Here is a 14,335-nt window from a genome sequence, read left to right on the forward strand (position 1 = left end):
CTGGGTTTGATCCCTGGGTCAGCAAGATCCCCTGGAGAAGGGAATGGCTATCCACTGCAGTATTCTTGCCTGGAGAATTCCATGGGCTTGACTCTGTTTTGTTGATCAGTTGTCTGAGTTTAGTAACAACTCTTTTATTAAACTGTAATATTTCATTTTAAATGCTTTTATTTTTAGGATGACTGCTCAGGCTGTAGAAGAAGAAAAGAGGTAATGAAACAATTTTTTCCTAGAATTTTAAGGACCAAAAAAGAAACTGTCTTTTCTCCTGTCCTAAATTTAGATTTATTTCTTTTAACTTAAAAATACAGACTGTTTCTAGTGGCTTGTATTTTATGTGACTAATATTCTAGTATCTGAGTAGAATCTTTACTGGTCACAGTAAATGGATAGCTCTTTATTTTTCACTTGATAAATTCTAAGACTTTCAGCATGGGGGTTTTGGAAGTCATTTGATATCTTTATTTACCCACTGTCCCTTCCCAGAAGTCTTATTTTACTTAATCCTTTCTCCCCAAGTTCGACAATGCAATATGTTATTCTCATGTATATGAAACATTTGGGAGTAAAAGTGAAAGAACCTCGAAATTTGGAGCACAAGCGAGGTCGCATTGGATTCCTTCCAAAAATCAAGGTAAAACTGGAATAATAATAGTGTGTTCAGGTTGCCATGCTTCTTATATCTGACTGCAGGGCTTTCCTTCTTCTTAGTGTTTATTTTTTCAGCAAGTTAGTGCTAAGCATGCCAGCAGGAATGAGATACGGTCCCTGTTCTCAAGAAACTCAAAATCCAGTGAGAAATCCAGACGTACGAACTGTTAGATGATATGAAAAGTGAAAACAAGAGTTTACACAGAGAGCTATCCTCAGCTTTGTTTCGACCCCGTGCTTTACTTTTACGGTTCCTCTCAGTGTTTATAATTGTTTATGTTGGTAGATTGTAGAGCTGGATGAAGATAAGGACCTCCTTCGTTGTACCCCATCTTTTAGCATAGTGCCTTCAGACATTATTAGTTTAGCAAATATTATTCAAGAGATGAATGAGTTACTTAAAACAAGCTCCCAGTAAATGTGTTATAAAAATACCTTTTACTTTCCAAAATTGTCAGCTCTGGAGGGTTTGAAAAGGCGTCTTGAGTTTGAAGTGTACATAGTGCTGTGTGCCAGCTTCCAACGAGTGCCCTTTGTGTGTCTTTCATTTACATGTGGCCAGTTTCTTTCAACTTGACCACTAGAATTATGTGTCTCTTACCTCTTTGATTGTACCTTGATTCCAGCAAAGTATGAAGAAAGATAGAGAAGGCGAAGAAAAGGGGAAGCGAAGAGGATTCACCAGCATCTTGGGACCCCCTAGGAGACCAAGCCGCCACGACAACAGTGCAAGTATGTTGAAGTCTGAAATGCCGCATTCCCACCATTCCGTGCCGTCTTCTTATCAGAGGCTTATTCAGCTAGGCAGGGTTGCTGGAGAAGGATGTTCTAGAAATGTTTCCACTGAACCTCCACTGTTTCTATTCAGTGTCATTTCTAACGGAACCCCCGGTGTTCAGTTAGACTTCACAGTTGTCATAAGTGTTTAATGGCAGTAGAACATCCCATCAGCTGTTCATAAGATAATTTACTCACCTCTTCTGATTTCGTTGCATTCACTTTCTGATTGTTAAATTTATAAAACAAAATGTACATGAACTTCACCTTCATACTTTGTCTTTTTGTACATGTGTGACTCATTTTCGCCATACTTAAACTGGTCTCCACCTCTCCACTGTGCTTTATTTCCTGCTGTCCCTCCACGCTCAGGCCTAATGGAGAGTTGCTCTCCTGGAGAGGGCTACAGGAGAAGTAGAGGCGGTGCTGTGGGAGAGAAATTAGGTCCTGCAGTGGTCCTCACACTGGGCAGCACCACATTTGAAGATACTGGCACAGCTGGAGTTGGGGGCAGCTGTTGTGATCCAGCAAACCTGAGTGTCCCACCCTGTGAAGAATCCTCATTCAAATGTCAGTGGTGCCCCTTGTTGAGAAACACTGAGAAGAAGAAGGAAATCTTTAAAGAAGAGGTTGAGGAGAATGGAAAATTTAACCATCTGTTAAAGGGATTCAGAGGAAGAATTGTAGGAGTTCGGGAAGGAAGAATTTTAGGATTAGAGATGTATACAGCTATGTGAAGATGTGCACGGCTATGGGGTGCTTCTCATGGTAACTGATGTACACACTGGTAACAGGCAGGGTGGGGATTATTCTGCATGGTCTCTGAGGCATGTCATGATGGAGAAATTGTGAGTGTTAGGGAGGAGTGGCGTAGGGGCTTGCTAAGAGTTCACAGAGCCAGCGGGCTTCATCTTCACTCTGACAGAGGAATACAGCTTTGTGGTGTGTCCATCTCTGTCTGTCGGTATCCCCTCCCCGCTCCCCCCCCCCCACCCACCCCCCACCGGCCACCCATTGCTGGTCTTCTCAGCTCCTTTTCTCATGACCCTTCTTCCTCTGCCTCTTCTCTCTCCCCCTCATCTTCTACCATCTCCCACCCTTTACTCATCCTCCTCTTTCAACCTCCCCTGCCTTTCTCTCTCTCTCTCTCTCTCTCTACCTCCCACCTCCTTCCTTCTCTTTCTTTCTTCCTTACTTTTTTTTCTCCCTTCCTTCCTATCTTTATCTATCTCTCCCTCTCTTCCTCACTCTATGTAATTTATGTTATATGTTTCTAAGGCCCACCATGTTCTTTCTAAGCTCTTTTCATCATCTATTTTAAAGCTGTTTTGCCACGTGATTTATTAACCATTGCTTTCTGTTCAGTTGGCAGAGCCATGGAACTACAGAAGCAGCGCCACCCTAAGCACTTGTCCACGCCCTCATCTGTGAGTCCTGAACCTCAGGATTCTGCGAAGTTGCGCCAGGGTGGATTAGCAAGCGAAGGAGCAGACATTGGCTACCTGCCAGCCAATTCCACGTCCTCCATGGTTTCAGGGGCCACTCTTTCCCAGGAAGGAGGGAAAGAGAATGATATGGGTGAGCTAATGCTGTCATTCGACTTAGCTAAGCATCAGGATTTTAAAACAACTATACTAAGAAATAGAAGGGCAGATTATTTGAATCAGGACTGAGTCACAGTTTAAAGATTTTAGTATTCTATAACCAGTGACAAATCTACTCTGAATGGTAATTTTGAGTTATTATCCATTCAGAAAATATTTATGGAGTTTTCTGTCAGGCATTATCTCTGTAGCAGATGTTATCATGTGATTATTGTACATAGATTTTTGCCACATGCAGCTTAGCCTTCTGGGGAAGTAGTCATAAATATCATAAATAAAATATTCAAGTTGTGGGGAGTGTTGAGAGAACTGATCAGAAGTTAGAAGCATATACGGTAGGTCCTTGTTGTTGTTTATCTATTTTATATATGCTGCTAAGTTGCTTCAATAGTGTCCGACTCTGTCGAACCCCGTGGACTGCAGCCTGCCAGGCTCCTCTGTCCATGGGATTTTCCAGGCAAGAGTACTGGAGTGGGGTGTCATTGCCTTCTCCTGTAACTGCATAGGGATATACCAATTCAGCTTACTGCTGTGGGGGAAAAACACCATTTAAGGAGACATGAAGACAAAGCACAAACCCGACTAAGGGCACACATGGTGTGGACCACAGCACGGCTATGACCAGAGCAAGTGGCCGGGGGACCGGGAAGGGAAGATGGATGGGTAAACTACAGCCTTGGGTCTGGATTGATGACGACTAAGCAGACGACAGGATGAGACAGGAAATCAAAACCAATGGTGAAAGCAGACAAACCGCCAGAGCACTCCAACAGCAAGGAAAACATACAGAACTGTTCTTTCACAAATACTCGGACAGAAATCAAGCAAGAAACCGCAGAGAAATCGTCAATGAATTTTAAATATCAGCTAATTAGCCAGTGATGCAAATTATAAAAACAGTGTGTCAAAAGACCACAAAATGGACTAGTTACTTCACAGGCTGCTAAAATGATTCACGGTTAATTTAATTATAAGCTGACTAACCATGCAGCTAATATGAAATGGGTGGTAACAGAAAAAAGAGATAATACAAGTCCAGTAACAAAGCAGAGTATTGTACACGTGATTTCATGGGGTAAATAGCAATGCACTCACAAAACCTAAGCTAAACACGCAAGAAAGCTGGAACATGTGCTTTAGAGCTGCACACTGTGTCACCAAAAGCCCTATTTTATATATGGTAGTATGTATATCAGTAATAATTATTCTGTATTTAAGAATGTTATCAATATAAAATTGATAGAATAAAAACAACAAAAAATAAGAAAAGTAAAAGTAAGTTAGAGGCAGATATGTTTATATAGGGTGCATCTAAAGAAGACTTTTAAAAAATCTGAGATACTGGGTTTGTTTTTTTTTAATACTAAGGGGAAGCCAATTGAGAGAAAGAGGTTAAAAATGTGGGAAATGGACTGTATGACCAATAGAAAAAAGTTTTGAGAAGGAGAGAAGCAGTGCTATGCAGAGTATATGTGAAGGGCAAGGTTATTAGCTGAGAGTGAGGATTTAGTGAGAAGGGCAAGAGGATTTAAAGAGTAAAGAAAGATAGGAAGTAATTGTAGGTAATTGAGAAAAGAGCTTATTACCGTATTTCTTCATACTTGTTATAATTGGTTTCTTAAGCAAGTGAGCTGGGAGAATTAGGTCCTTGTATTTGGAGAGGGAAATACCCGTTTGTATTGGTGATTTTGGAAGCAGTTCAATTTCTGGTATGACAAAACCAAGAGTGGATCTGTGGGAGTGGTCACTGGGGTGGCATAGAGGGGGTTACTAGTGATGAAGCAGGGGAGGCGCCAAGGAGCCAAAGGTTTAGATATGTTTATAGACTTAGATTTTGTGGTGGCTGCGTTTGATAATAGCATGGAGAGGAAAATTGTGAGCCAGCAGCCAAAGGTTCAGTGTTGCTAGACGGCTCTTGGTAATGACAACGTGACATTATTCAGAGAGTGAGCGCCTCAGTGGAGCAAGGGGTTTTTATAACAAAGTAGGATAATAGTCTAAAAGTAGTCCTTAGGAAAAAGAAGAGTCGCTGTCTCATCACCCTGCAGTACATAGTGTATGACAGAAACATCAGTCTCTCTTTGAGGGACCTGAAGCAGAAGACAAAGAAGTAGCGGTGATATTTGTAGAAAAGCCTGGAGGTTCAGTCTTACATGGAATTCTGAAGATGTTGGACTGAGTAATGCCTTAATTCATGGCTGTCGTGTCTCACTGAAATAAAAGAACAGTAGATAATGAATAAACAACAAACAAAAAGAGAAAAGAAGCCGAGGAAGAGAAGGTATTCTTATTCATAAGAGATTTCCACAAATTTGGGGGAGATTAATGGGCACGAGTGGTTTGGTGGATGAAAGGACATAAAGGAAGTAGGAGCCCATAGTTCGTGTAAGGAGTCCAAGGTGGGAGCCAGTCTGTCCATTGGAACCCAAAAGAGAGTTGTCATATGAGTCACAGAGTGCATGAGGAAAAAGTAAAACTGAAAATGATGAATTCACAGAAGATCTGTAATCAGAACAGTTCTTTCAGCAACTTCTGATTCTTATATTACAGAATATAAGCAGTCGTTCTTGTATCAGAAGAAAATGAATATGTTCTTTGTTCAGTTCAGTCGCTCAGTCGTGTCCGACTCTTTGCGACCCCGTGAATCGCAGCACGCCAGGCCTCCCTGTCCATCACCATCTCCCGGAGTTCACTGACTTACGTCCATCGAGTCAGTGATGCCATCCAGCCATCTCATCCTCTGTCGTCCCCTTCTCCTGCCCCCAATCTCTCCCAGCATCAGAGTCTTTTCCAATGAGTCAACTCTTCGCATGAGGTGGTCAAAGAACTGGAGTTTCAGCTTTAACATCATTCCTTCCAAAGAAATCCCGGGGTTGATCTCCTTCAGAATGGACTGGTTGGATCTCCTTGCAGTCCAAGGGACCCTCAAGAGTCTTCTCCAACACCACAGTTCAAACACATCAATTCTTCAGCGCTCAGCCTTCTTCACAGTCCAACTCTCACATCCATATGTGACCACAGGAAAAACCATAGCCTTGACTAGACGGACCTTAGTCCTTTGTTACAGAAGTTGAAATCAGACTGATTATATTCTTTACAGCCAGAGATGGAGAAGATTATACAGTCTGCAAAAACAAGGCCTGAAGCGGGCTGTGGCTCAGATCATGAGCTTCTCATTGCAAAATTCAGGCTTAAATTAAAGAAAGTAGGGAAAACCACTAGGTCCTTCATGTATGACCTAAGTCAAATCCTTTATGGTTTTACAGTGGAGGTGATGAACAGTTCAAGGGATGAGATCTGGTAGACAGAGTGCCTGAAGAAATATGGACAGAGGTTCGTAACATTGTACAGGAGGTGATGACCAAAACCATCCCAAAGAAAAAGAAATACAAGAAGGCGAAGTGATTGAGGAGGCCTTACAAATAGCTGAGCAAAGAAGAGAAGCGAAAGGCAAAGTAGAAAGGAAAAGATATACCCAACTGAAAGCAGAGTTCCAGAGAATAGCAAGGAGAGATAAGAAAGCCTTCTTAAATGAACAGTGCAGACAAATAGAGGGAAAACAATAGAATGAGAAAGTCTAGAGAGCTCTTCAAGAAAATTGATGATACCAGGGGAACATTTCATGTAAAGATGGGCACAATAAAGGACAGAAACAGCAGGGACCTAACAGAAGCAAAAGCTATTAAGAAGAAGTGGCAAGAATACACAGAAGAACTATATTAAAAAGTTATTAATGACCCAGATAACTGTGATGGTGTGATCACTCACCCAGAGCCAGACATCCTGGAATGTGAAGCCAAGTGGGCCTTAGGAAGCATTACTGTGAACAAAGCTAGTGGAGGTGATGGAATTCCAGTTGAAATCTTTCAAATCCTAAAAGATGATGCTGTGAAAGTGCTGCCCTCAGTATGCCAACAAATTTGGAAAACTCAACAGTGGCCACAGGTCTGGAAAAGGTCAGTCTTCATTCCAATCCCAAAGAAGGGCAATGCCAAAGAAAAGTTCAAACTACCATACAGTTGTGCTCATTTCATATGATAGTAAGGTAATGCTCAAAATCCTTCAAGCTAGGCTTCAACAGTATTTGAATCAAGAACTTCCAGATACACAAGCTGAATTTAGAAAAGACAGAGGAACCAGAGATCAAATTGCCAACATCCATTGGATCATAGAAAAAGCAAGGGAATTCCAGAAAAACATCTGCTTTATTGACTATGCTAAAGCCTTTGACTGTGTAGATCACAACAAACTGTGGAGAATTCTTACAGCGATGGGAATATCAGACCACCTTACCTGAAAAAGCTGTATGCAGGTCAAGAAGCAACGGTTAGAACCAGACGTGAAACAACAGACTGGCTCAAATTTGGGAAGGGAGTACATCAAGGCTGTGTATTGTCACGCTGCTTATTTAACTTATATGCAGAGTACCTTATGCAAAATGCGGGACTGGATGACTCAAGCTAGAATCAAGATTGCTGGGAGAAATATCAGCATCGTCATATATGCAGATGGTAACTACCGTGATGGCAGATAGTGAAGAGGAACTAAAGAGCATCTTCATGAGGAGGAAAGGAGCATGAAAAAGCTGGCTTCAAACTCAGCATTCAAAAAACTAAGATCATGGGATCTGGTCGCATCACTTCATGGCAAATAGATGGGGAAAAAGTGAAAACAGTGGCAGATTTTATATTCTTTGGCTCCAAAATCACTGTGGATAGTGACTGCAGCCATGAAATGAAAAGATGTTTGCTCCTTGAAAGCAAAATTGTGCCAAACCTAGGCAGTGTATTAAAAAGCAGACACATCACTTTGCCGACAAAGATCCATAGAGTTAAAGATATGGTTTTTCCAATAGTCATCTACGGATGTGAGAATTGGACCATAAAGAAGACTGAGTGCTGAAGAAAGACCGATGCTTTCAAATTGTGGTGCTGGAGAAGACTTGAGAGTCCCTCGGACAGCAAGGACATCAAACCAGTCAATCCTAAAGGAAATCAACCCTGAATATTTACTGGAAGAACTGATGCTAAAGCTGAAGTTCCAATACTTGGCCACCTGATACGAAGAGCTGACTCATTGGAAACCAAGACACCGATGATGGGAAAGATTGAGGGCAGGGGGAGAAAGGAGAGACAGAGGATGAGATGGTTGGATGGCATCACCAACTCAGTGGACAAGAGTTTGAGCGAATGCGAGAAGACAGTGAAGGATGGAGAAGCCTGGCATGCTGCAGTCCATGGGGTCACAAAGAGTTGGACATGACTTGGCACAAGCTAAGTGAATTGTGTAGGGCCATGGTACACAGTTTTCAAGTCCTCCATGGTATTAGTGCCCTGAAGCTCACCTTAGGGGACCTAAAGCCTGGCAGTAAGCATGCCAGGGGCTTATGCCACTCAGAGGAGCGTCTAGCTGAAAGGACCCTTCTTCTACATAGCAGAACAGGAAAGTCAAGTCAGCTGCTAAGTCTTGCATTCTTACAAATGTTCAGCATTACTCACTTTTGGCAGAAGTTATTAGAGTCAAGACCTAAGATAATACATACCACCAAATCTATTCGGGCATAAAGAAGAAAATACAAAAGAAACAGAAAAACTGCCACTAGCAGAAAACAATTTAGGGAATAAGTAAGAACTTATAAAAATACCTCCAAATTAGACAGTATTCTTGAAGAAATTAAAGAGGTTATTATATCTAAAGCAAGAATTGCATGTTATGAAAAAGGAGCAGAGACCAAGACATCTTAATATAACTGTTGCATATAATAACTGTTTTATTAGTTATCAATTGCTTGGTGACAAATTATCCCAAAACTGAATGGCGTAACACAAAAAAAATATTTACTACTTCACATTTTTGGTGCATGAGGAGCTCAGGAGCAGCTTAGCTAGGCAGTTTTGGGTTGGACTCTCTCATAAAGTTGTAGTCAGGATGTCAGCCAGCCATCTAAAAGCTTAACAGGGCCAAGAGACCTGCTTCTGTGCTTCCACAGGTGGCTGGTGACAGGAAGACTTCATGATTGAAACATGAAGCAAACAGTGGTATAATCTGAAAGTGACTGGTGGAGTGTATGACTTTAATGTAATAAACATTCAATTTCCAGTGACCTAGGAGTTGTATCATTGGACCAGTAGAAAAGAAAACATGATCGTAACCTAAGATGCCTCTTAATCTGGCAAGAATAATATGTATAGGGTATGTTGTATTACAATATGTGTAAGGTCACAGTAATGTAAGTACACTATTTTTTTTTCAGACTCTTAGAATCAAACTGTTAGGCGAAGCACAGAATATTTTTAGTTGTGGCTGCAGATCAGAATGGAAATGTAAAAAATCCTCTTAAGGATACAAGTAAAAATGAAAGACATGAACTGAAGACATGAAAGGTAAAAGGAAAGAAATACAGTTAAAGAGAAGGAAGCGGACACAAATACCTAATGTGACATAGAGGAAAGTTAAGACACTTGACGCCTTGTTGGAACAAATATATATATTATATATATGTAATTCCATCATTTAAACCTAGGGAATAACAGATAACCGGCCTGGAGAATCCCAAGGACTGGGGAGCCTGGTGGGCTGCCGTCTGTGGGGTCGCACAAAGTCGGGCACAACTGAAGTGACTTAGCAGCAGCAGGAATAATAAGAGTGGGAAGAAAAAAAGCAAGGGAAGTGAAAATGGGACGAATAAGTGAGCAAACTCTTCAGAGATGAGAAATATGAAGTTATTTGGAGGTAGACCATCATGATAACTAAAATTTGAATGAAGAAGATTGGTACTTGGAGTAAAAGAGGATATAGAGAGTGTTTCTCCATATCATGTGCTCTTCCTAGTGGTTGCCATGTCTTATGTTGATTTTTTTAAAGCTGCGTAAAAATGATGGACAGGAAAGCCTGGCATGCTGCAGTCTTTGGGGTCACAAAGAATCAGACATGACTGAGCGACTGAATTGAACTGAACTGAAAAATGATATTCCAGTTTATTTTTTAGTGCATGTTAAAATTTTATGTTAGAATTTTATTTCTAGCTAACCTGCAGTTGTTTAAATAAGAATATGACCATGGGTGAGGCTGAAGCTTTCTGGGGGACTGATTTTTTTTTTTTAATCATTGTTCTTATTAACAGCATCTGAATGTCTGACTTTTGTCTTTTCAGGATCAAAACAAGCTGGAGAAATGCCAGCATCTGGAGACTCCTTGGATGGCACTCCTCGTACTCCCAACACCATCTTTGATTTCCCACCTCCTCCATTAGACCAGGTGCAGGAGGAGGAATGGGAAGTGGAAAGGTAATTCAGTGGTGTCTTAGGGGTGTTTAGGACATTGCTTGAAAGTTTCTCACTGTATATACTTAGTAATGTTTTTTTCTGCATGCTTTTTTGGGGAAAGAAATAGAATTTATTGGTAGTAAATATTAGAAAGGTACTAAAATATTTTTTAATTTATTTGATATTAAGTCATTGCAATATCCAGAAGAATTATTTATCAGTCACTGTGGTTTAACACAATTTTGAATATCTTTGTCATCAATTTTTTCATCACAATTGTATTTGTATGTTGACTGTCTATTCTCCATTGTTTTAGAGTGACTGAACATGGGACACCAAAGCCTTTTCGAAAGTAAGTAAGCCTAAAGTAGCTTTCAGTGGGGTATATTTTAAGAAATATATCTTTTTTCCCTAAAGTCCTAGTTTTAAAGGAAAAAAAGCCCCATGCACAAATCTGTTAGATAGTATAAAAGAAATTTCTTAATAAACATAACTATTTAAAAATTATTGGAGGTTTTTATAACACATGTAAGCTATTTTGTAAGGGAGGATGATGTTTCAGGCTCTGCTAAGTAATACTTCAGAAATCTGACTGATTGACTGTAACATAAAGACTTGTGCTGTCTCCCATTGTCCGTGTGGTGTCCTGAAATAGAAATCATTATTTGTTCTTCATTAGGTTTGACAGCATAGCTTTTGGAGAAAGTCAGAGTGAGGATGAACAGTTTGAAAATGACTTAGAGATGGACCCACCCAACTGGCAACAGCTCGTCAGTCGAGAAGTGTTATTGGGACTAAAGCCTTGTGAGATCAAAAGACAGGAAGTAATTAATGGTGAGTTTAATTCATTTTTGTTATTCACATAAATTGAGTTTTATTAGAGTTAAACCAACCCCAAACCTTGGAGTTTGCTTCAGAGTTTATGCTCACTGTTTGTTTTGAACAGAGAGGAAATTAATAGATGATCCCTGTACTTTCCAACTTAAAAATGCAAGTGATTGTATGATTCTTATTGATAATTTAAAAGAAAAATGTGTTTAGCATTCAAGTTATTTAAAATTCATATCATCATAGATCTTAAACGTGAAGAATCATTGAGACAACACTTGTGCCCTGACTTTACTTTCAGGCTCTGTTATTTTCTTGTGCATAGATTGTAGATGAGAAAGACAAGGCTCAGACTAATTGTAGTCAAGATCATGCAGCTGGTAAGTGATGGGAAGAAAACTAAAATCTAGGTCTTCCTCTATCCTTGTGTAATGTGCTTTATTTTACCCTGGCGTATATGACACAGAAGCTGTGCCTATTACTATCTTTTAAGTTGTGATTTGAATAAATATACTTCCTGTCTCTAGCAACATTGAGACATGGTGAAATTAAAAAGTTTGGCCTCAGAAATGAGAGTCTATAGGCAGGACTTCCCTGGTAGTCCAGTGGTTAAGAATCCACCTGCTAATGCAAGGGACATGAGTTCAGTCCCTGGTCCCAGAAGATCCCACACGCTGTGGGGCAACTAAGCCTGTGTGCCACAACTACTGAAGCCTGCTCTCTAGAGTCTGGGCTCTGCAACAGAAGAAGCCACCACAGTGAGAAGCCGATGCACCGCAACCCGAGAGTAGCCCCTGCTTGCTGCAGCTAGAGAAGGCCCACGGGCAGCAGCAGACACCCAGTGCAGCCTGCTTAATTACTTAAAGAGAGTTAATAGGCAAGTTAGATAACATAGAATGCTGTTACTTCTGAAGAGGGTTCAGTTCAAAGACTATGTGATATTTGGACTTACAGTTTTCTAACGTTGTTGTTCTGATTGGTTGGTGCTGGCAACCAATGGATTTCGGAGTACATTGTTATCTTGTAAGTAGAAAACAGTTTTAAATGATACTTTTCATTTAACAGTATTCAACTCTTAGAGCTAGTATATAGTAGAGTTTCATGGAATTAAGTGACTTCAGAGATACCATATCCTATCAAAACTATAAATAATGATTATATTACTCATTTGGTTCTTAATTTCAGCCAAAGCCTATGTCTGATCTCATTCTAAGTAAGGTAACATTTTATGTTTCCCATTTTTCTACTTAGAATTGTTCTGCACTGAAAGAGCTCATGTTCGAACATTGAAGGTTCTAGATCAAGTGTTTTATCAGCGAGTGTCCAGAGAAGGAATTTTGTCACCTTCAGAACTACGGAAAATTTTTTCAAACTTAGAAGATATTCTTCAACTTCACAGTAAGATAAATTGACTCTGATCTTTGTTCCTAACATTTCCAATAGATAAAAGATTGTTGGTATAAAAAGGCACCGTAACAGTAAAATCTTATAAATAAATGTATCCATGTTGACATTCCTGAAAATTCCATAATTATATATGAGCATAAGATGAAGAAATAATTGGATCTTTGAATTTCTCCCCAATTCCTTACTTCCACCACATCAACTTTTTTTTCTTTCAGAGTATTAACACAGAACTTAGGGCCCAAAGTCAATGCCTAAGACAAAAAACATAAATAGTTAAAATTACCCTTGGAAATTCCTGATTGCTTACATTATATGTGTTTTTTAAAATATATACTCTGTATAATATATGTATAAATATATTTTGTAGGGAGTGATATATAACATAGAATCCAAAACATTCAGGAATTAAATTATTTTATGGTTTTGTTGCTTGGAATGCTTGAATGAATACATTAAAAATCTGTCTCTGGTTGTAGTCATCTTGGGCTTTGGAGACAGTAGTATCAGTTCCTCTCTTTTTAAGTCACTGTTTCTCCAGGACCCTTACTTTTAGTCTTTCTTTCATTAACCTTGTCATCACTGCCTAGCAGCACCCACCCACCGAATAGTTGCCTTTTGCTCCTGTGTGGGTGATGCTGAGTCTCACCAGTGTGCGTGACACATTCGAGCATGCTGATGTCCATTGCCTGGGAACACACGTTTTGAGAGGAAGAGTGGGCAGAGTCACTTGTACAGTTGAAGTTTGTTTTCTTACAAGCATGGCTGGTTACAGATGAAATCTTGAGGTTAAATGTGTATTTGATGCCCCTGTACTGCATATAATGTGCTAGTTTCCACATTATTTTATGCTTTGGCAACTGGTTTTCATATAGAACTAAAAATATGTAGATGTGTAGATGTATAGGAATTATGTCCAGATTTATATTTAAGGCAATTAGAAGCTATGTGGCTTAAATCGTGTCCGACTCTTGCAACCCCATGGACTGTAGCCTGCCAGGTTCCTCTGTCCATGGAATTTTCTAGGCAAGAATACTGGAGTGGGTTGCCATTTTCTTCTCCAGGGGATCTTCTGGACCCAGAAATTGAACCCGGATCTCCTGCATTGCAGGCAGATTCCTGCATTGCAGGCAGATTTTTTACTGACTAAACTATGACGGAAGAAGCTATACTACTCTGAAAATCCTTTTGTTTTTAAATTTAGATTCATGATACTACCAGTATCTCAGCCTGAAATGAATGTATGCTTAATTTTTTTTCATTGTTTTTTTCCCCACCTTAGTTGGATTGAATGAGCAAATGAAGGCTATTCGGAAGAGGAATGAGACCTCTGTTATTGATCAGATTGGGGAAGATTTGCTGATCTGGGTAAGGACATTGGCGATTTCATTTAAAGATTTTCATAGGCATTTGATCAGATTTAAGGTTAAACTGCTAACCTTCCCAAGTATGCAAATTCATTCTTTAATGTAAAGATAAAAAGGGTCCAATTAACTATTCTTAATTAGTCTTCTAATAAGTGCCCATTCAACTGCATGCTCTTTTCTCATCAAATTAAAGATAGTAGTTCTTTGTGTTTTAAAGAATGTAGAGTAAAATGGACCTTGATAAAAATAATTTAACTGATGTGGAATTTTAACTGTCTTTTGTTGTCAAAATCTCAGAAATGTACTGTAAAACACTGGACAATTACAGATTGAGAGCTACCATCACAAAAGCAGAAAAGTAAAAATTACTTTACCTTATTTACAGTATAAGGAAAGAGAGTTCAGAGACAATAGTAGCTGCTTGGCAAATTGCATTTAT

At 39.7% G+C, this 14,335-nt stretch overlaps 1 protein-coding gene across 1 annotated transcript in view; it reads left to right on the plus strand.

Annotated features, from left to right (window-relative positions):
* ARHGEF12 (Rho guanine nucleotide exchange factor 12) overlaps positions 1–14,335 on the plus strand; it is a 61,773-nt gene that overhangs the window by 27,541 nt on the left and 19,897 nt on the right. Inside the window, exons 15-23 of the mRNA XM_068989062.1 lie at positions 178–210; positions 520–634; positions 1,278–1,383; positions 2,794–3,006; positions 10,186–10,318; positions 10,614–10,649; positions 10,977–11,131; positions 12,377–12,523; positions 13,812–13,897. Coding sequence (XP_068845163.1) covers positions 178–210; positions 520–634; positions 1,278–1,383; positions 2,794–3,006; positions 10,186–10,318; positions 10,614–10,649; positions 10,977–11,131; positions 12,377–12,523; positions 13,812–13,897 — 1,024 coding nt within the window. The remainder of the gene's footprint in view (positions 1–177; positions 211–519; positions 635–1,277; positions 1,384–2,793; positions 3,007–10,185; positions 10,319–10,613; positions 10,650–10,976; positions 11,132–12,376; positions 12,524–13,811; positions 13,898–14,335) is intronic.

Source organism: Capricornis sumatraensis, chromosome 16 (assembly GCF_032405125.1).
Source record: "Capricornis sumatraensis isolate serow.1 chromosome 16, serow.2, whole genome shotgun sequence".
NCBI classification, from domain to species: Eukaryota; Metazoa; Chordata; class Mammalia; order Artiodactyla; family Bovidae; genus Capricornis; species Capricornis sumatraensis.